Raw genomic sequence first — 23,253 nt, 5'->3', positions numbered from 1 at the left:
AAATATTTAATTAATGGGAATTCCCTGGCAGTCCAGTGGTTAGGACTCCACGCTTTTACTTCTGAGGGCCTGGGTTCAATCCCTGGTCAGGGAACTAAGATCCCGCAAGCTGCGTGGTGTGGCCAAAAAAAAAAAAAAAAAAAAAAAATAAGTGACATTTCCCTGGATTTCAGAAAAAGCTTTTCTTTTTCCTGACAGGCAGGACTGAAGAAAAGCTGAGTGATGCCCAAAGTGACTAGGTCTCTGTGATGCCAACACGAGATTGTATGACATCTGGGGACTTGGGGCCTTTGGTGTCTGTAGCCTAGAAAATAGTCTCTGGATTTTGGGTATCTTCTGTAACTCTCATTTCCAGGATAGAAAGACAATATTTTGGTCAGAATTAGGTTCTAAACAGTTAATAGTAAATTTATTATATTTAGAAACTAGGTAATGCAGATGTGGGGTAAATGAATGTAAAGTTGCATTTTCTTTCCTAATAAAGGGCATCTCTAGAAATTCCCTCCACTGAGAAAGGGTAGGCAGAGTTGGATGCCTTTCTCACCATAAGAACTCTGCCAGCAAGAATTTTCTGGCTCCAGAGTACATCCACAAATGGGGAGAGACTGGGTTAAAGGACAAACTTTTGGGAAAAGCTCCACTTAATGGCATCAGTGAAGGGCACACTCTTCACAGCCTATTGAGCATAACAAATTAGACCTGGAAGCAAAGCTGATTTTATTTTCAAACAGAAAGATTGTAGTATCAAACTGCTTACAGCACTGAGAAAAATAGGCTGGAATATAAGACTGATATTTGGTGTAAATTGTAAATCAAAAGAATGTCAAGGCAAAAGTGAAGATAAAGTAGAAAAGAACAATGTCATTAAGGCCTTATTCCCATTTTATAACTGCTAATTAATTATAAGCCTTTATTTGTGTCAACAGAACGTGTAAGAAAATCACGATGAGTTTCAGTGTTCACTTTTCTACATTTGAGGTTGGTTTAAGGTCAATTAATATTTTCAGTTACTTATAATTGAGGGAAAGTGTTATTCAGGGATTAATGATTATTTTAAAAAATAGAAATATAAGCAGAATACTGATTAATGAAATTACTGTTTTCCTTTTACCACAGATGTCAGTTTTGTTTAACCTTAAACTATAAAATACATAGATATATCTGTATACTGTTTACAGATGGATAATAATATCACCATCTTACATTTAAGTAATGCTTTAAAGTTTTTCAAAGCATTTTTACTCACACTATCTTCCACATATATTATCTCCTAGGATTCTGGCAAGAAGAGGCCAGTGAGGGAGCCAGGGCAAGTACTGCTTACATTTCACACATGCAGGAAGGGACGCTAAGAGAGGTTTATACAACTTGCAAGGTAAAGCACTGATTAAGATCTTGTGACTTTTATTTCAGTGATTTTTTACTTTATATCATGTTGCTTCTCACTATATTATGTTGATAGCTGAAGTGTCATTATCCAGCTTCCTTTATAGGATTCTCTTGATGAGGCTGGTTGAACTGACCCCTCCATCAATGGACCAGTCTAAAGGGGCAAGAATCTTCCCACATTTCACATATGGTTTGATTACCTCTGTCCTAAGAGAACAATCTACTATCGGGGTATGAAAAACATGATTAGAAAACACTATGCCATTATGTTACTCTGTCAAAAAGCCATGTTTCACACCTCTCCAAGTAAAAAGAAACTTCAAAAAAGTCCCAAATAAAATAATCCTAATAATGCATGCTCTCGTTAAAATTGGATACCTTTTGTCTGTTTCTTCATTGAGGTGAAGAATGTTGCCTGGATTCCTTCCATTTAAAAACTTGAAGTCAGATCTGTGGCTGAACTCCAGATCTGATTTTAGCCTTGGGGAAGCAAAGAGGACAAAACTCAGAAGCTCAACTTTCTGGATGGCATGGATGATTCAATGAACTCTTTTTTGTTTCTGAGTCTGTTGGCCAGGAGACCTGGATATGATAGGGCTTCAGTTCCTCAGGCGGGATAGAATCTGGGGCATTGCTCATAAGGTCATGCCCCTGGAAAGATTTGGGGAAGGCTATGACATCTCTGATGCTTGGCGCTCCAGTGACAAGGCACATCAGTCTGTCTAACCCTGTAAAATACAAAGTTAATAGATGAGAATGTAACCTAAGGTTGGGGGTGACTTAATTTTTCTATAAAGGTTGTAGAAAACTTTTAAGTAAGAACCTTTAATAAGTTGCAGCTAAGCATAGTTCCCTGCCTTTTTAGAGAACTTTTGTTTGTATGAGAGGTTTCTTTTATCTCATTCCAGAAAAGTGCTCAGGACTAATATTCACATGCTACTGGGATTAATAGTCACAGCAATTAATGAGTCCTGAGCAAGGGCTTACTGAAGGTTGAACAAAATTAAGTGCTGTGCAGGGGACTCCAAAAACACAGAAGGAAGTCCCTATTGTTGAGAGCCTACAATCTAGGTAAGCTACCTAGAACTTCTCACATTCTTCCTTGTTTGATAAAACAAGCAGTGTGAGCAACCAAGGCCATCAGAAAGGCACTGGCTCTCATTAGTTATCTATTTTATACATAGTAGTGTATATATGTCAATCCCAGTCTCCCAATTCATCCCACCCTCCCCTTCCCCCTTGGTATCCATACGTTTGTTCTCTACGTCTGTGTCTGTATTTCTGCCTTGCAAATAAGTTCATCTGTATCATTTTTCTAGTTTCCACATAAGAACCTACTGTACAGCACAGGGAACTCTACTCAATGCTCTGTGGTAATCTAAATAGAAAGGAAATCCAAAAAAGAGGAGATATATGTATATACATAGCTGATTCACTTTGCTGTATAGCAGAAACAAACACAACATTGTAAAGCAACTATACTCCAATAAAAGTTAATTAAAAAAAAAAGGCACTGGCATATTCCTACTTTCGCACAAGCTGAATACTGTGGAGCAGTACTTTTCACACTCTTATGAATTTGTCTGTGAGCCTCCAGGGATTTGAGCAATGTTGACTTAAGACTGTAGTTTCATTCTATTAAAAATCTTTCAAATGCAAATTATCAGTTAAGTTTTATCTTTATTAATGGTTAAATATATTTTTAAAGTATATCATCAGGGAATTCCCTGGTGGTCCAGTGGTTAGGACTCGGTGCTTTCACTGCTGAGGGCCCGGGTTCAATCCCTGGTTGGGGAACTAAGATCCTACAAGCCACATGGTGTGGCCAAAAAAAAAAAAAAGTCATCAAAATGAAAAACACCAAATTAAATTCTTTAGAACCCTTGGGCTCACCCCCTACCCTCTTTACTCCTCCACTCCCCCTAACCTCACCCTTTCCCCATAAGCTGAGCGTCCAAATTTGACACTTAGAGCTACAGAATTAAATACAGAATTAAATTTAGCTTGTAAAAGGACAGATTGTTTACCTATGGCAATTCCTCCATGAGGGGGCGCCCCATAATCTAAAGCCTGGAGCAGATGGGAGAGCAATTTCACGTCTTCCTGAAATTCAAAAGATAATTCAATTTAAATACACACTGAGGGTCCACTAGGTGCCACACAATACAATTAGTTGCTAAAGGGAAAATAAAAGTTGAGTTAAAAAAGTACCTTAAGAGGTTTACAGTTTAGCAAGAGAATATGACAAGTCACTGATACTACAACATGCAGGGAAATGTCTGGGGCTCAGTAAATGCAGCTATTATTATGCTGGTAATGCAGACAGGGTAAGACCAATTAAGGACATGGAGATGTGGCCTCAGAAAGGTAGGATGAAAGAAGGAACAGGATCTGTCAGAGGGACCAAGAGGAGAGAACGTTATTAGAAGGGCAACAATGCTGATGCTGCCAGAAGGTGGGATGGCGTGTGGGCCAACAACAGACCGCTGGATTTGGTGACTGTGCAAGTTACTTTTGTGAGGCAATGCCTGTAGAAATGTTGAAAATGTGTCTGAAATGGTTCCCTAACCAGTCTACAGATCACAATCAAGTGGCAAGCTTTTAAGAAACAAATGCCCAAGCTTCACATCTAGAGCTTTTTATTTAATTGGTCTGGTAAGGAGCAGTGAGTGTATTTTTTGTTTGTTTTTAATGCTTTCCAGGTGATTCTGTTCTAATGTGCAGAAGGGCTGAGAAACACTGGTGGGTAGGGAAGAAGTGGAAGCAATGTATTCTCACTGACATTTTGAGAAGCTTGAAAGGAATGAAAAAAATAGGCTGGGAAACACTAGGGGCTTTGGCTTAAGAGGAGAAAAGTCAAGGGAGTTTGCAATGTTTTTAAAGCCAAAGGGGGAATTTGGTGTAGAGTTCTCCAATCCTATTCTTAGAAATAAAGTTCCTGGGACTTACCTGGTGGCGCAGTGGTTAAGAATCCACCTGCCAATGCAGGGGACATGGGTTTGAGCCCTGGTCCGGGAAGATCCCACATGCCACGGAGCAACTAAGCCCATGTGCCACAACTACTGAGCCTGCGTCTAGAGCTCGCGAGTCACAAATACTGAGCCCATGAGCCACAACTACTGAGCCCGTAAGCCACAACTACTGAAGCCTGCGTGCCTAGAGTCGTGCTCCACAACAAGAGAAGCCATGGCAATGAGAAGCCCGTGCACAGCAACGAAGACCCAACGCAGCCAAAATAAATAAATAAAATAAATAAATTTATATAAAAAAAAAAGAAATAAAGTTCCTCTATCCCACCTCACCCCTGTTAGTTAATCCCACAAAATGATCTTTTAGGATCAGACTCTTGGACATTTGCCTTCCTAAAATCTATCCTAGCCTCCTAAAGAGTCATCAACAAACTGCAGATTCTTAGGCTTGCATCTATAGAGACTCTTCTTTTGAAAATTCTGACTAACCCACTCTCTGTCATTAAAATCTACCCCCACCTCAAATACTAAGTGACATAAAATCCTTTCAAACCTTTCTCTCTTTCTCTAGCATTATCAACATTTTCAGTCATTTCAGACTGCATCCTTTTTTGAGCAGTGCAGTGGTTAGGAGTTTAGGAGCTTGGGTTCAAGAACCAACCTGCCTGGATTCGAATCCTGGCTCAGCTTCTGTGCTGTGTGACTTTGGGCAAATTAATTCATCTGCCTCAGTTTCTTACCTTTAAAATGAGTAGAATAAAGGTCTTAATTTAAAAAGTAACTGTGAGGGACTTCCCTGGTGGCGCAGTAGTTAAGAATCCACCTGCCAATGCAGGGGACATGGGTTTGAGCCCTGGTCTGGGAAGATCCCACATGCCACGGAGCAACTAAGCCCATGTGCCACAACTACTGAGCCTGCGTCTAGAGCTCGCGAACCACAACTACTGAGCCTGTGCTCTAGAGCCCACGAGCCACAACTACTGAAGCCCACGTGCCTAGAGCCCGTGCTCTGCAACAAGAGAAACCACCGCAACGAGAAAACCGTGCACCACAGCGAAAAGTAGCCCCCGCTCACCACAACTAGAGAAAGCCCATGCGCAGCAACAAAGACCCAGTGCAGCCAAAAATAAATTAAAAAAAAAAAAGTAACTGTGAGGATTAAATGTGTCCATGTGTATAAGGTACCTAGTGCCTGGCATATAGTAGTCACTAAAAAATACATATTATTATTTATTTTTCAAAGTCTAACACTAAAGGTAGAGAAATAAGCAGATACTATTCTATATCTAGTGAATCCTCCATTCATAACAAATTTTAACAAAACAGACAAATATTACAGTTTTTTACAAAGGCCAAGTTAGAAGATGATGTTACCTTTAGTACTGTTGCCAGGATGTAATGCTGTAGCTCTGCATCATGAATTCGGATAGAACCACCTCCTATCTCACTGCCATTTAAAACCAAGTCATAGTGTTGGCTACGGACCTAGAAGATTCAAAGAGCCTCTATGTTAGAGAAAATCTCTGGTTTTCTGTTCTGTACGTTGAAGACCCTGTAGCTACTTAGATACAATGGCTTAAACCCAGCAATTTCTACTGGGGCTTCTAGAACTGGGTCAGACTATGAAACCTGAAGTTCTTTGCCTTGTTTCCATATTTCCTTTTAACTTGGAAGTATAGATATGTTACCTTTTGGGGCTCAGTGTAAAGATGGTGGATGTCACTGGGGTGGGGAGCAGTAAACGGGTGATGGGCTGTCTCCAGCTCTTCGGGATTTTCCTCCTTGGGAAAGAAGAGGGGGAAATCCACAACCCAAAGGAAAGAGAACAGAGCTGGGTCACGAAGCGCCACTCCTCTTGCTTCTAGAAGGTCAGCACACTCCAGTCGTAATTTTCCCAACAAAGAGCACTGCAAACAGAAGATACGAACGTTGAGCTAACTGCTGTGACAGAGTAGGCAGAAAATGACACAACATGGATTCTAAAGCCAGGCCTTTCTCTGAGAAAGGATTAGCCAATTTACAGATGAGATGCTCTTAGCCTCTCAGGAGAGAAAGATCTGAGGATGATCTGACTGCGACATGGTTGAGAATCGTCAGACTCAGCCGACTTGGTGAGTATCTGCCAACACAGTGACTGAGAACACAGGTATCAGAGCTTGATTAACCTGGGTCTGTATCTCACTTTGGCGACTGACTAACTTCTCTGCACCTTTTTCCATAGTAAAATGGAGATAGAAATATCTACTCCAAAGACTGTTGTGAAGATCAAGTCAGATAAGCTCTCTAATACGAACCAGCTATTATGATTATTATTTCCTTACTGTTCCTGAAGGGTTGTGGTGAGGAACTGATGAGAGCCTGGAACACACTTAATGTTCAATAATGTTGGCTGTTATTAGACAGACAGTATGGATTAGAGGTTACATTAAGAAGGTGACTTCTGGACCTGGACTTTGTGGGTTAGAAACCTGGCTCCTCTCCTCTACCTCCTAGCTGTGTGAGTGTGAACAAATTCTCAACCTCTGTGCCTCAGTTTTCTTATCTTTTAAAATGGTAACAGTATCAATACTTCTCTCAATAGGGTTGGCATGAGGATTAAGTTAGTTAATATACACCAAGTACTTGCAATAGTTGTGGCCAAACAGAGAGTGCTGTGATAAGTGCTAATGATGACAGGCAGGGCATCCCTGAGAAAGGGCAATTAGTCAGAACAGGAGACATGCCTGCAGACATGCACAGGGTGTCACTCTGTAGCCTATTCTATCTGACACTTAGATATCCACAAAGGGCACCTTCACTGTGACAGCTTCAGAATGCTAATGTTATTCCTCGTAAATCTGCTTTCTAGCATTCTCTCAAGGAAGTCCCAATAGAAATTAGAGTGATGCCTTTCTGGGAAGAGAACAGGAGCAGTTTTAGTTCATGCCAGGGGAAAGTTTAATAGCCAAATGAATTTGCAGCAGGATTTTTAATACAAAATCCCAAATTCTTTTTTAAGAAATGCATTGACAATAAAATTTGTAATTAACTGGTGCATCCCCCAGCAAATTTAACAGTACTGGCTTATGGCTGGTATTAAAAACTAATGTTGATAAATGAATTAATTAAAAAAAAAAAGACTGTAGGGAATTCCCTGGTAGTCCAGTGGTTAGGACTCCATGCTTCACTTCCGAGGGCCCAGGTTCAATCCCTGGTCGGGGAACTAAAATCCCACAAGCTGCGTGGTGTGGCCAAAAAAAAAAAAGAAGGGTGTAATATCAAGAAAAGTTGTAATTACATAGCTTTCCTCACTCTACTATTGCAGGGAAAGGTAAGGACAGTGGATTATATTTAGCTTTGTAGCCGAACTCTGAAACTTTTCCTTTGGAAGATATAATGATAAATAGGCACAGTGCAAATATAAATTAGAAGAATGAACTTGATAAAGTACTAATCAGACACTATAAGGATATCATATTATACTGTAGTGTAAGGATGAATATTTATTTATTTATTTATTTTTGGCTGCGCCCCATGGCTTGCAGGATCTTAGTTCCCCAACCAGGAACTGAACCTGGGCCCCGGCAGTGAAAGTGCCGAGTCCTAACCACTGGACTGCCAGGGAATTCCCAAGGATGAATTTTTATCATGTTTGATCTTTACAGTATATTTTCAATATTCATGTTTGAGTTTTATACCACACTTTGTATATTTTATAATGATCTCTAAAGTTAAATCCATTGTTCCATAAGTCTCCTGAAGAATGGTGATTTAGCCAGTGCATGGCAGCCTGCACCACCTCCCAGCTGCTGCTCCTGAGGAAAAAGGGTACTGCCTCAACCAAGTAGGGCCAGGGGTGTCTGCCAGCCCAGTAGCCCTCCAGCAGTCTGATCTGTCCCTCCACATTTTCAGGAATGCATTATGTACAAAAGTTTGGGACAACCAACTTTTCTTAATCTGTAAAACTTCAAAAATGAAAATATTTTTTCACAGTTGTACAACAAATACCAATAGCTCTTTACCTAAGTGGCTTTCCTAGAGCCAGATCTAATCGCTGTGAGCAATGCCAATGTAGGCTGTTAGCTGATGAAAAAAACTCTAGTTTTTATACAGTGCATTTTATTACAGTGCCAAAAGACATAAAAACTCATGCAGAGCAGCTCCAATTTATGAAATTAACAATTTCAAATATGTACTGTACACACAGGAGAAGAGAGGCATCATTCAGCATCAACAGCACAGATGCCAGGAGGTAATGTTGCTTACTGCTTTCTTATGCTCTCCGGCAGTTAGCAGGACCACATCCTCCTCTTGGGTCTCCAACAGTCTGATTAGTCCCAAGCCTTGCTCCTCCATTATGAACTTAGCAACTGGAGAATTCCAGTTGTTATTGGTTTTCAAGAATATAGGTAAGACTTCCTGTGACAAAGAAAAAGACTTATACATTTTTCAAAAAGCAGGGTTGATTTATTTTTCCTGGAGTACAAAGATTTCTGGTTTCCAAAAGAAAATGAACGTACATGAGATTATCTCTATTCCCTCCCTAAAGCCCTTCAAAACGATACTAAAGGAATCTAAAAATTAATCTCACCAAAATGAAAAAAAAAAAAAAAGGAATGAAGGGTGAGAAGGGATATCAGAGCGAAGAGATTTATGAAAATTTTTGGCAGGTTGCAGGCGAGTGGAATAGGAATGACCAAAGCAGCAAGATGCAGGAAGCTCTGGCCTAGAGAACAATGGAGCAGCTTCAGCACAGGAAGGAAATGAAAATATGACTATTTTTAAAGTTAGTGACTCCAAAATGGCTGAGGTAATTTATACTTCCAGTGACAGTGTAAGAATGCCCATTCCCTGCTCCTCCTCCATATTTTGGTGCTACTGTTCACCAAGCCAAGAACACAAAGTGTATCTGTCAAAGGAAAGGTATACTCATAATTCTAAAAAGGGTATGGGAAGAACAATGAATACTGTCTTTCTTTCATACCTGCCATGCTTTCATTTAAACCTTGGGCACATGGGGCTCTATTTAATTTTCCCAACTGCATTAAAGTACCAGTGTTTATTTTAAAAGGCTATGGTTGGACTTTCACATTCTGATTAATGGTGAATTCAACTAAGTTTAAGTTTTGGAGTTATACCCAGGGGAAAGATTAACTTTAAAAATAAAAAGAAGAAAAGTAGAATGATCTGAAATAACAAGCCCCTCAAAACTAATGATAGCATAAGAGCTCAAGCAATTAACAGTTAAAAATATAGAATCCCTAAAAGAAAGGAAAAAACCTGCTCCTTACCTGATTAAAATGGTCAGCTGCAAATTTTCTAATGGACTCAATGTCTTTCCTTTTTAAGTATTTCTGATGAAAGAAAAAGTAAACTCATCAGTATGACACTTAGCTTCACAAACATGTTTATGAAATGAAATGGGAAACAAGTATTTTGTGTTTTTCCATCACAATAATAAGATTCAATAAAGATTTAATTTCTGTTGTCAAATGACAAATTTTTTTTTTTTTTTTTTTTTGCGGTACGCGGGCCTTTCACTGTTGTGACCTCTCCCATTGCAGAGCACAGGCTCCAGCCCATGCAGGCTCAGCGGCCATGGCTCACGGGTCTGGCCGCTCCGCGGCATGTGGGATCTTCCCGGACCGGGGCACGAACCCGTGTCCCCTGCATCGGCAGGCAGACTCTCAACCACTGCGCCACCAGGGAAGCCCTCAAATGACAAAATTTTAAGGCTTGTTACAGGGTGTATTTTTTTTTTTCTAATTATGCAGGTCTTATTGGAAATAGCTGTGAATGTATTCCACAGAAGACTGTGTATCTATAATATGTTCAAAATGAATCTTTGCAACTGAATTGTGAAGGATCAGTAAAATCAATAAGAGGATTCAGAATTTGATTATTTCAAGTCTCTTAAAATTCTTTATATCTTACTTTTCTAAATTATCTCAATGTGTTTCTAAGTGAGACATTATGGCTATCATCATCACTAATATTCATGGAGCACTTAATTAGCTATGGGAGATATAAAAAAGGTGAAAACATGGTTCATGACCCTGCAGTCCTTATAATCTACTTGGGAAAGAATTGGACATACTCCAATTGGGGTAAATAATAATAACAAGCAATATATGTTATACCGAGCTTACCCAAACACATTCAATATTTCTGGACTAGAATACAGACACCAAATTACTTTCCACTGAACATATGAAGTGAAAAAAAAAGTAATGAGACTGAATTCTTCTCCCCATTTTAAATATACTAATATGCTATGTATCCAACTGAATCGCCTTTCAAAACAGTAATCTTATTCAAAATACTTTTAGAACTCTTCTTAAATTATTTTCAAAGCAGGTTTACTAACTACAGAAAATAGACATGCCCCATTACTTAAGAGTCCATGCTTACCCAACCCAACCCAACCATTCTTTCTGTCTCCTACCCTCATTTCCCTTCCTTTTGCTTTTCATAGCTCCACCTCCTTTCTCTTCCCATTATTAATGCAATAGACCCCAGAGCGTCAGAAGACCAAGAACCAACACGCAAGGGCTATGCTGGAGCTGATATGGGGCTGGGAGCTGTTGGACAAACTGAGGCTGGAGACAGAATAGGAATACTATTTTATACTCATCACTGGTGGAAATAAACCCAAATGAAGTACAGGAGAACTTTACAGCATTATTTAAAAGGAAAAATAGAAGCTCTAGATCTCGAAAGTGTAAACTCATATTCATAAAGTTTTATCATTTTCTACTTATAGTTTTAGAGACACTATTAGACTTTATATGAAAAATACATTTTTATTTAAAGAGAATTTTTCTTTCTAAAGTTTAAATGTACCAATTTTGAACATATTTACTTCCCAAATATACATTTTAAAGAAAATATAGAATTGTGCTCCACTTACTTCTCCTTCAGGGATACATATGGCTTTGATGGTTCCTTGGGGTTTACTAAGCGCATCTTGAAGAAATCCAACCTCTGTGTTTCTGAACATATCACTGATATCTACAATCTGGAAAGTGGATAACAGAAAAAGGTAATTAAACGTGAAGTAATGTTTATCTCAAAACCTTTTTTATTTTTATTTTTTTTTCGAAACCTTTTTTAAAAAACTAAATTTATTTATTTATTTTTAGCCGCATTTGGCTCTTCGTCGCTGCACGTGGGCTTTCTCTAGTTGCGGCGAGCAGGGGCTACTCTTCATTGTGGTGCATGGGCTTCTCATTGCGGTGGCTTCTCTTGTGGCTCGCGGGCTCTAGAGCGCTGGTTCAGTAGTTGTGGCTTGCGGGCTCTTGAGTGCAGGCTCAGCTGTGGTGCACAGGCTTCGTTGCTCCGCGTCATGTGGGATCTTCCCAGACCAGGGATCGAACCCGTGTCCCCTGCATTGGCAGGTGGATTCCCAACCACCGCGCCACCAGGGAAGTCCCTCAAAACCTTTTACAAACAATATTTTAAAGAGGAAAGTAGATCTTGTTAATGTTTATAGAGCGCATTCATAGAGTGTTTACCATGGGCTGGGCACCATGACAAGTGTTAATGTACTAATTATTCATTAGTAATAATTCATTTCATCTGCACAACAAGAGTATGAGGCAGGCCCTCTTATTATCCCCATTTAATAGATGAGAAAACCAAGGCACAGAGAAAGAAATGACTTGCCCAAGATAACACAGCTAGTAAGTGGCAGAGCCAGAATTTAACTTAAGTAGTCTGACTTAAGAACCATTTCATATTACAAGAGAAGAAACATGGAGTAGTCAAGCTGGCTGCTGTAAATAGGCTTTTTTGTGTGCTATGTTTTTTTCATTCTGAGAATTGAGCACTGCCTATTCGTGGACCAAGCAGAACTCAGTTTCTAAGGAATCTGCACTGAGAACTGAGATATAGAAATGTCACCAGCTTACAGTGATGAAGGGCTGTTGCTGTCTAAGAGCAAATAATAAGAGGCCTGCTAAGGAAAGCTGCTCTGTGTAAGTTCTACTGTACCCTTAGTTAAATATGTGTAGATCTTAACAATGTGAATAAACGTTTCCATATGTTTGAGCTCTTTATAGACCAGGGAAAAAGAATAAATAACTCTTAATCATTTGCCTTCCAAGTGCCATTTTAGCTTAAGAAAAATTCAAGAGGAAAGAACAGGTTTTTTGTTTTTTTCCTTTCAAGTTACCATTCATATCCATGTAACTAATAACTTGTCAGTAATAAAAACGTTATAGCAAGAACGTTGCTCTTGGAAATGAATCTTGGAACACAGTAGATAGAGAAAAGGTACTGTAATGCTAACATGCTATTATTCTCTCCTGCTGTAGCTGGGTAACAACAAAAGTAACAAGCTAAGGTAACAACAAAAAATATGATATAACAGTGTGTGTGACTGGTTGTAAACATCAAAATAGTTCAAAAGACTATAGGACTATTCGAGGGCAGAGTCTTGGAAAAGTGAAGAAAAGTACCTTCATCCCAAAGCGAGTGTCAGGTTTATCAGTTCCATAGGTGGCCAACGCCTCAGCAAAAGTCATAGAAGGAAAAGGAACCACCACAGGATCTCTGTCACTGGGCCATGAATACTGGAGCAAACCCTCAATTAGACTCTGGATGCCAGTCTGTTCTACAAAGGACATCTCTATGTCAATCTGAAACCAAAACAACATATGGAAACTAATTTGAAGAGCCACAATATTAGTATATACATACATATTTATATATTTCTCTTGTTTCAAATTACCATTGGATTCTGTTCTTAATACATGGGGAAGCAGGTTAAATATTACTGTACATCTAATGCTTTACATACATCAAACTGTTAGTTCCCACAACTATCTCATGGCTTAAGGCTCAGAGAGGCTAAGTGACTTGCCTGATGATGTACAGTTACATTACATTTGATCTTAGGTTTGTCCAACTCCAAATCTTATGGTTTTTGTGCTGATTACTGATTTCTGTACCATACTAATTAACATGATATCATACAGAAACTAAATCATAATAGTTTTGATGACGCTGACCAGATAAATAGATTAAATATCAACATACAGAATTGTCTGTTTTAGTGCACAAGAGATTTTTTTTTTTTTTGCGGTACGCGGGCCTCTCACTGCTGTGGCCTCTCCCGTTGCGGAGCACAGGCTCCGGACGCACAGGTTCAGTGGCCATGGCTCACGGGCCCAGCCGCTCCGCGGCATGTGGGATCTTCCCGGACCGGGGCACAAACCCGTGTCCCCTGCATCAGCAGGCGGACTCTCAACCACTGCGCCACCAGGGAAGCCCACAAGAGATTTTTTTAAAGAACTTTGTCATATCATGACCATTAAAACACTGTAGGAATCTGTCATTCCTTAGTTTATGACCATATTCTTTATAAATGGATCAAAAATTAAATAACTAATGCCTCAACTGTAGGTTAGTTTAATTAAATATCTGATAGATAAAATGTAATGAGAAATATATATAATTTCTATCCTGGTTTTGACATTCTTGGCTGTAGCAAGGCTGAATCAGTAAGAGATGAGTGAATATAACTTAGTACCTGAGTAAATTCGGGCTGTCTGTCTGGTCTTGATCCTTCATCTCGATAACATCGGGCAACCTGAAAATATCTACAAATGGAAAATAGTGTTAATTGAGTCAGGATTCTAGAAACACACACACACTTTCCCCCAAAAGTTCCTGGCAATGCAGGGTACAAAATAATAATGATACTAAAAGGGCATAAGAGATTTTAAAATTCTTTATGATGCTCTAATCTAGTCAGATACATAGTTGACCCATGAGAAGTTAACTGCTCAATATATTGTCTTACAAATATACAATGGCACCTTTGGATATTCATATATTAGACTGACATGCAAGGCAGTCCATGCTTCTTTATACACACTTTTTTGCTTCAGCCAAACTGAAATACTCACTGCTCCATGAATACACTTGAGCTTTCCTGTGCTATGCCATTCCAACTCTCATCTTCATCTGCTGAAATGCAGCTCTGTCCCAGAAGGCCTAGTTCCCAAAGTTTTTAATGATATTTCCCAAAACAATATAATTTCAAACTTCTTAATACAACTAATTTGCAACGCTCAACATACTTATTTTTGGTTTACATCACAGTTGATTTTAATATCCTATTTTGTCTTACTAGATTCATTAGCTCCTTGAGAGCAAAACCTATTCTTTTTTGTTTTTAACCCCCTACCCCATCTACTAGCATAGAGCTTTGTACACGATGGTCACCCAATAAATCTTTACATAATGACTACACATTTTTAGGGTATTTTACAAGTATTTTCCAAACTCTCATACATTTTCAAACCTTCTTTTAAGAGATTAGACAATTTTGTGTTTCCTTTTCCCCTTTCTTCCCCCTCTTTTCCTTTTCTGACCAGTACTATCATAAAGAAAGCTCACCTGTCTAAACCACCAACCATCAGAAGCTGCTTAAACTGCTGAGGACTCTGAGGGAGAGAATAAAACTTTCCAGGTTCCCTGGATGGTATTACAAACTCTTTTGCACCCTTTGAATGAGAGAGAGGGAGAGCAGAGATATTATTAAAAAGCAAATTCAAGAACTGGCAGAAGTCAGTACTTCAGTTCATCAATGAAATCAACTAAAGAGCAAGGTTCCCACAATAACAGATCATTTCTTGCTCATCCTTTAGTCCCCAAAAGGCTTGCACATAGTAGGCTTTAAATATTTGTATACAGCAAGTATTAAATGTATGCTTGTTGAAATGAATGCCCAATCCTGTTACTAGCTAAAAAGGATTTTGTGCGTCAATTCCTATTCAAGTAATTCCTAACTGCTTTTCTAAATTTAAACTATAATTTTATAAGTCCAGAGACTGTATAAATATCAGTGTTTGAAAATGTCAGTTCTTAATGAACAATGGATTTATTTTTATTTATTTATTTTTCAATGGATTTATTTTTAATGAACCAATTCATTATTGATTTGTAGCTATAAACCTCAATAGCAAGAAAATGATGTAGGATTAAAGGATTCTGACTAAAAGTACTGACCCATATAATTTGCTCAACTCTTAAAATACCTAGTTAGTGTGAACATCCTAAGGCAGTAAAATAAATAAAAGAAATAGAACTAAGGGAATATAAAAGCAAGTGGTCCAGTTTCATAACTAACAGGACATTATTAGTAGGCTGATTTAAGGAATATACATACCCCTGGAGTCCTTTTAAATAATGTTGGTGTTTCTATATCCACAAACCCTAAAAAGAGAGAAATATCGGAATTTAATAGATGGGAATTTACCAAATATGATGTCTACAATACAGTCCAACAAATCTGAGGCTACCCTTTAATTAGGAATTTTGACTGAAATAAGCTATGAAGCATATTGATTCTGGTTTCTACAAACCCAAGAGGGAAGCTGAAGATTTTCATAAAATCCTATTCTGTTCATAAAGCTGGTAATTTTGTAATGAAATAATTCTGTTTGATAGATTCTGTGTACTGAACTATTATGGTTTTCCTTGTGTTCTGCTAGTGTAGCAAAAATAACACAAATATAGTAGAAAAAAACCCAGGACTGACTGAAGAGTCTAGTTTCATTCACATGACATTTTTGAGCTCCCAACAAATGATGTACAAGCATGATAAAGAATTAAGAAAACTTACAGATAACAACCAAAGGGCTGGTCCACCTTCAACAGTGATGGTAAATACTTAGACAACATTAACAGGCACTATCACCTTTAAAAGGCTGTATTTATGACCCAGTAGGGAACTAAATTATGTTTTATGTTACTAAATTATGTTCTAGGATAAAACACATGGAAATTACTGTTTCTTCCCTTACCATGTAGATTACAGAGATATTCCCGCATTTTCATGACCATCTGGGACCTCAGTCGCAGGTTATACTGCATTTGGACACCACGCAAATCTAAGTAGCGATACCGCAAACGAAGAGCCTCTGTTTTCTAAACAAATTTAAAGATTTTTATGTTTAAATATTTTTCAAATATTAAAAAGATATTAACTTTAGATACAGATTGTGAATTTTTAAGAACTTTAGCTCTATCTTTAGCTTCCACCATTTGTGCACACACACCACCATCCTTAATTCCTATGACTTCTAGGCTTGTTACTAGCATAGATTTTACATTTTTCAGTGAACCACACTTCATTGACTGAAATTTGCCTACCTTACTAAACATTTATTCATTCTTTTTTTTCCGCCTTTTTTCTTTTTGACCACGTGGCTTGCGGGGTCTCAGTTCCCCGGCCAGGGATTGAACCCGGGCCATGGCCATGAAAGCCTGGAATCCTAACCACTAGGCCACTAGGCCACCAGGGAACTCCCTACCCATTCATTTTTAAGCCTGGAGTTTAATCCTGAAAAAAAAAATGTAAAGATTTCAAAGATCATTAGAAAATATATACCAGGGCCAAAAACAGCCACGACTTTATGACCTGGATGGGACGACAAGTTTAAGAAATGCAAGCGAACAGCAGACGAATCTCTACAGCTGTACTAGTAGGAACACAGTGATAAGGTCTGCTTATTTTCAAGGCTGGAATTCTCTGCATCCCTCCTGTGCTGACAACCTTTTCCCCTGGAATAGTTTATTTCTTTGATACTAGAAATAGAAATAGAAGAACTACCTGTCATTTCTCTTTCTAAAAGCTTAGAGCTGGTGGAAAACTGCATATTTCCTTTTTTTCCCCACAAGGTCAACTCTGTAATTATACTGCTTTTTCTAATTAAAATATTAAGTACTGGGAACTCAATTGTAAGACTATGTGGCCATGCAATTAAAAAAATCCTTTATAGATTAGTTTATAAATTAGGTATATATAAGTCTACAACTGTAGACAGTTGTGACAAAGCTGGAAATTAGCTGGGCTTACATATCCAGTGTTGTCTAGCTTCCTCAAAGAACATCCTAAATTACAGTAATCATATTTATATGCCTTATAAACATTTTATCACTGTTAGAGGCTTAAACTTAATATATGCAGGATCTCCTATGCCATGTGGCCATTTCTAAGGTAAACATAAATTTCCTCTCAAAATGTAAAACCATAGCAACAAAATGGAACAAATAACACCTAAGTCTCAAAGACAACCTTGTTTCCAGCTGTCTGAAAAAACATTCTAGGTGTTCAGGAGCTGCAACAGCTTAAAGAACTGTTGATATTTAAGAACAGTTCACCAGGAAATTGTAAAACTAACAGAATAATTCATGATATAGCTATAACACGCTTAATTTTGTAGAAGTTAAACTTTTTCTTTAAAAAACTCTGAAAACACTTTACTGGTTATCAATATTTTCTAGATACTCTATTTTATTAGTAACAGAGGACGGCACCTTCACGAAGTCCTTAATTTCAAAGGGCAGCTTCTTGCAGGAATTCAGAAGTTTAGCTGTTTTAACTTTGATTTCAATCTCACCTGTTGGCATTTTCTTAAAGAGAGAAAGAGAGAAAAGACCTATTTTAAAAATCACTCATCAGGACATGTACACAGTGAATATTTATAAAACACAAGCATTTATTTACATATGTAAAACACGGGGTGCTTATAGTGTATAGTCTAAAACATAAATGTCTGTGTACGACTTTGACATTCTTATGTATATCTGTGGTTGATGAGCTCATTACCAAATGTCTTAACATGCATATTTACATAGGTGTTTACGTTTGCAGTGAAGATTTTAAAATCTGTAGGTTCATTTGTAGAACCTGCAGAGCTTTAGTGCTGGATATCTAATAGATACTCAGTCGCTGTTGCCTGAATGTGTTGACAGACAGTGCCCATGTACACAGGTAAAATTTAAATAGACAGTTTCTAAATTACTAACTGGATTCTCTTGTCCTGGAGGTCGAGAAATTACTGTGCCAGACACTTGCACCACAGATTCCATGGGGGCTTCACATAAAATCTTCTTCACAGAAGCAGCCGACTACAGAATAAGAGGGGAAAATAGTTCCAACAAATAAATGAACTTAAAGGACTCTGCAGCAACTGTAGATTATGGCTTAGAAAAATGTTAATACTCATAGCTTAATTGCAATAAATACTGGGGCTTCTCTTAATGACTTTATTAAAGAATTTGGTAAACTGCATCCCCATTTTGACTCCGTATAATACAGCAAGTAAAACTATTAGTTAAGAATTAAAATTTTTTTTCCTTAAAGGAAAATAAGGAGAAGAATGATTAATGCAAACAATTCCCACATACTTTAAAGGCAACTGTCTCCAGGATTAGCCTTAGGGGCAGTTAAATCCAAGAGCAATAATGGAGTCCAAAGTGAAGGAGTTCTCCTGGGTTAGCTATGCTCATCTCTGCATCCTGATCCCTGAAAGATAACCCATGGCTCTTTACTTACTTCAAACATTAAAAGCAGAGTAAATCTTATTTTTCTCAGGTGTACAAACATTTGTAAATATTACCAAAATAGAAACCAGTGACGTTCAGCAACATGATGAGAGTACTTTATTTTATCTGAATTTAATGGTAATTATTTTTTGAGCAGGTAGTACCTTCACATGGCTCAAATTCAAAGAGTATAAACAGATCTACAGTGAAGTCTCTCTCCAGCTCCTTAATTCCCCTCCCCAGAGATACCCAATGTTATGTGTCCTTCCAGGGACAGTTCATAACATACACACACATACACATGCCCTTTTTAGTACAGATAATATCACTCTACATGCTCTTCTGTATCCTGTTTTTATATCTAACAATATACCTTGGATTTTTTCCCATATTAGTACATAATAAGCTTCTTCAGTCTTTTCCATAGCTGTAAGGATGTACATTATTTTTTACACCAGTCTCTTATTGGGGAACATCTAGATTGTTCTTTCTTTTTCAAAAAAATTATTTATTTATTTATTTATTTATTTTTGGCTGTGTTGGGTCTTTGTTGCTGCACGCGGGCTTTCTCTAGTTGCGGCGAGCGGGGGCTACTCTTCGTTGCAATGCACGGGCTTCTCATTGCAGTGGCTTCTCTCATTGTGGAGTACGGGCTCCAGGTGCGCGGGCTTCAGTACTTGCGGCACACGGGCTCTCAGTAGTTGTGGCTCATGGGCTCTAGAGCACAGGCTCAGTAGTTGTGGCACACGAGCTTAGTTGCTCCGCAGCATGTGGGATTTTCCCGGACCAGGGATCGAACCCGTGTCCCTTGCATTGGCAGGCAGATTCTCAACTACTGCGCCACTGGAGAAGCCCTAGATTGTTCTTTCGATTAAAAATATTTCAGCAGTGAATAACCTTGTATTTGTGTCATTTTGCATCTATGTAAGTCTACGTGTAAGATAGCTTTAAGATCATTGACTACAAGTGGAATGAATGGTTCAAAGGATATATGCATTTATAATTTTGATATTGCCATCCACAGAGCTAGTGCCAAGTTATACTCCCTCCAGGAATGTATGAGCACTTGTTTCCCCAAACACAGTGTGTTCTCAATCCAGTGCATAAAAAATAACAATTCTGTGTAGCTTTAATTCATATTTCTCTGCCTATGAGTGAAGTTGGGCATATTTTCATATGTCTACAGACATATAGAAAAATAGCCATTTATATTTTTTTCTATAAATTTTATGTTCATATTCAGCACTGGTATTTTTTTAAAAAATTTTAATTGATTTGTAGTAGCCTTTTAGATATTAGAGAAATTAGCCCTTTGTCTGTGACATGAATTGCACATAGTTTTTCGCAGTTTGTCATCTGTTTTAATGTGGCTTATGGTAGTTTTAATTTTCATTAACAATAAACTTTTTTTTTTTTTTTTTTCGCGATACTAGGGCCTCTCACTGTTGTGGCCTCTCCCGTTGCGGAGCACAGGCTTCGGACGCGCAGGCTCAGCAGCCATGGCTCACAGGCCCAGCCTCTCCACGGCATGTGGGATCTTCCCGGATCGGGGCACAAACCCGTGTCCCCTGCATCGGCAGGCGGACTCTCAACCACTGCGCCACCAGGGAAGCCCATAACAATAAACTTCTTAATTTGAAACCTCAAACATACTTATCCAACATGCTTCATTTATTCTAACCACAGCATCAAAGAGGCTTGGAGATAACAGGAGGAAACTTCTATTACCTCATCCTGAGGAATGATAACTTGAACAAGCCCATGGAAATCTCTTAGGACCAGGAAGATGTTTTGCCTGATTAATGAAGAAAGTGAACATATTAGGATAAAATCTTTGAGACCAAAATTTAAGCAGGCAAAACAAATAAAAAACCCATGCAATTTCACATGTTGCTTTTTTATAATAATATGCATTCATAGTTATATTTGTGTAATTATCTTGTAGCTTATTAATGAAAAAACTTTTTCGTTTACAATTTCAACTTTTAGTAGCTATATGTACAGCTTACTAATGCTATCCACATGGCTTATTAATGAAAAGGCAGATTTTAAAACTTAATTTTATTGGCTTAAGTCTTTATAAGAAATTTGAATTAAAATTGGAAACTTTCCATATATTAAAATCCAAAGGTAAGATTTTAGCACATTAGAGACATCTGATTGGTCATTTTTTAAAATACGGCAATATAAAATCTCTTATTTTCCTAAAAATAAGATATAATCTAAAATTTTCTAGAAGAGGTCCAGTACTAACTTAATACCTCTATAAGCCATCAAAAGGTCCCCCAAATCCCAATATTTTAGCATTCAACCAACATTTCTCATACAGTTCTTAGTACCAAGAAGAGGTACAGAAAGCCTCCTCAGATTTTCCTTCAGGAGATAAAATTCACCAAATGTATGGGTCAAATATCCACCCATTTGGGACATATTCTTTAGGAAAATCACTCAATCTATGTATTTTGGATCTCTTCATTGTGAATTAATGTTCCATTCAGGTATGTTCTGGAATATAGAGATGAACAACAACAATAATATGTCCTCTAACATTAAGGAATCATTGTTCATGTTTTTAGACTTTTTCTCTACCTAAATTTAGCAAAAACTATGCTTTTTTATGCTATGGAAGCTTACCAGCTTACCCAATTACTCGTCCTAGGCACTCTTCAATCTTAGTAAACCTAGGGACATTTCTGTCCCTTGGTGGATCATACTTATTATACCGTTCAACAGATGTTACTGGTACTTACTGGGAGTGACACTATTTGAGTCTTTCAAAACAAAAATAAAACTGAAAATTCAATGACTTCTGAGACTCCTACAGGAGTTGCAAAGCTTTTATGCTTCTGACTGGTTAAAAATTAATAGCAGTTTAAAATTGCCTTAGGAAAACCACCATCATGCATACGTAAAACACCTGCCTCTATCTACCTTCGGTACTGAATCCATCCACACAAGGTGACTTCTTGGCCTAAGTGAGAAGAACGCAACTCTCCACACGTGTTGGTCCGGGCAACAAAACTACTGAGTTCTTAAAGAAACGAAAAAAAGTAAGATTAAAAATATATCATTTGCAAAAAAAAAAAAAAAAAAAAAAAAAAAAAAAAAAATATCATTTGCACATTGTTTGAGGATAGACTCTCAAATCATACCATCTTTTTTCATATCAATGGATGAGATTTATAAAGTTGAAGAATGTAATCAATCACTATTAAATTTACCTGCAAATGTGTCAAAAGCCATGTGAATAACTATCTTAATGTAAATTTTTGCCTTGTGTTAAGAATATAAATATTTTTGATCACCCAGCATCTGCATTAACCTAAAACGCACTGTTCTTAATAGTGCACATTTCTTCCCCAAATGAAATAGGATCTTGGGAATTTCATAAATCTGACGGTGCAGTAACTGGTTGTAGTATGAATCTAGAGTGAAATAGTCACTTGTACATTTGAAAACTATTTAAAGTATTCTCAAGTATGAAAGAATTTTTTAGGCTTCTTATTCACAGCATGAGCTTAATGAATAGCCTATTCATGTGGTTACTTTTCTGCTCTTTTTAAATTCCAGGGAGAAAACTACATTATAAGAAATGAAGAGGGTGAATGATGTGCTTCTACACATAAAGCTATGCAGTCGAGACTAGGGGAAAAATGGAATAAGCACTCTTGCTGCAGAGAAAAGGAGGAAGGGCTGGGCTGTTCAGAGGACAAACCTCTTCACTACATTCACCTGGAATTCTCCTCTGTGAACTCAGTACCAGACTTCGGGAGAAAGAACCCCAGATCAGCTGTGTGGTCCTTCTAGTGGGTCTGGATAAACCCCTGTACAGCCGACTTGACCAACAGAACATGTTAGAGCCGCAGGATGGCGAGACGCTCAGGAATCTCACGCAGCAGGTGTTGGATGGCGGTCAAAAGTCAGTTTTGGAAATACACACAAATCCCTTAAAATGTTAGGAGTTCCCACTCTCTTATATTTAAGCCCTTGTCCGCTGAACATTCAAGAGCTCGTGTCGGCAAACTAGATAAATCTGCAGTCTTTGGGGCCTTTGGGGAAGTTGGGTAGGGGAAGGGCCTTTTAAAATCTTTGTCCCCTTTCAACGCATCCGTTTCATTTCTATTAACAAACAAAGCTTCGGCCTGAAGTGACAAGCGTACGATTCCATAGAGCAGCCAAGGCGGGACACCGCGGCCACGCAGAGGCAACACGGGGCCGGTCAGCAGGCGCAAGCCCTTCCCATCCTTCCACGCTTCCTCGAAGGTTCCCGCGGGCAGAACCGGAAAACAGGGAGGAAAATCAGCCCCGCGTTTCAAATCTCCCAAACCTGGTGGCCGACCTTGGGTCTTCAGAAGGAGGAATGAAAGCAAATCCAAAATGTTTCTAGGGCCCGAAACCACACACAGATCGCCGCTGGGAGCCAAGCTGTCCTTTACCCACCCCACGAACAACCAAGATTACGGTGGAGGGAGTCAACCAATCAGAACAGAGGAAGTGCCGCCATCTTTACTACGGGCGGAAATTTGAAGGACCGCTGAGCACCGGTAGAAAAGCGCGGAAGATGAACACCCCGCGA

The 23,253-nt window shown here is 38.4% G+C and overlaps 1 protein-coding gene across 2 annotated transcripts; it reads right to left on the bottom strand.

Moving 5' to 3' along the window:
* Positions 1-1,499: 1,499 nt before the first annotated feature.
* DARS2 (aspartyl-tRNA synthetase 2, mitochondrial) lies at positions 1,500-22,630 on the bottom strand. 2 transcript variants are annotated; one of them, XM_082676649.1, is made up of 17 exons: positions 22,410-22,630; positions 21,609-21,708; positions 20,406-20,472; positions 18,159-18,260; positions 17,667-17,762; positions 16,151-16,274; positions 15,514-15,560; positions 14,742-14,848; positions 13,870-13,939; positions 12,797-12,976; positions 11,248-11,355; positions 9,629-9,691; positions 8,604-8,756; positions 6,047-6,265; positions 5,733-5,843; positions 3,417-3,492; positions 1,500-2,117 (listed from the first exon to the last, which is right to left on the bottom strand). In XM_082676649.1, exons 1-17 carry the CDS (start codon positions 22,528-22,530, stop codon positions 1,903-1,905), a joined length of 1,959 nt encoding a protein of 652 aa, XP_082532775.1. In that variant the 5' UTR covers positions 22,531-22,630; the 3' UTR covers positions 1,500-1,902. The 2 variants fall into 2 exon arrangements, with proteins under 2 accessions (XP_082532775.1, XP_082532776.1); XM_082676650.1 differs by lacking the exon at positions 8,604-8,756.
* Between the last annotated feature and the right edge of the window lie 623 nt (positions 22,631-23,253).

Source organism: Grampus griseus (genome assembly GCF_964374135.1).
Source record: "Grampus griseus genome assembly, chromosome: 1".
Taxonomy (NCBI): domain Eukaryota; kingdom Metazoa; phylum Chordata; class Mammalia; order Artiodactyla; family Delphinidae; genus Grampus; species Grampus griseus.
Note: the sequence above shows the minus strand (reverse complement) of the source record. Positions and strands in the feature narration are given on the sequence as shown.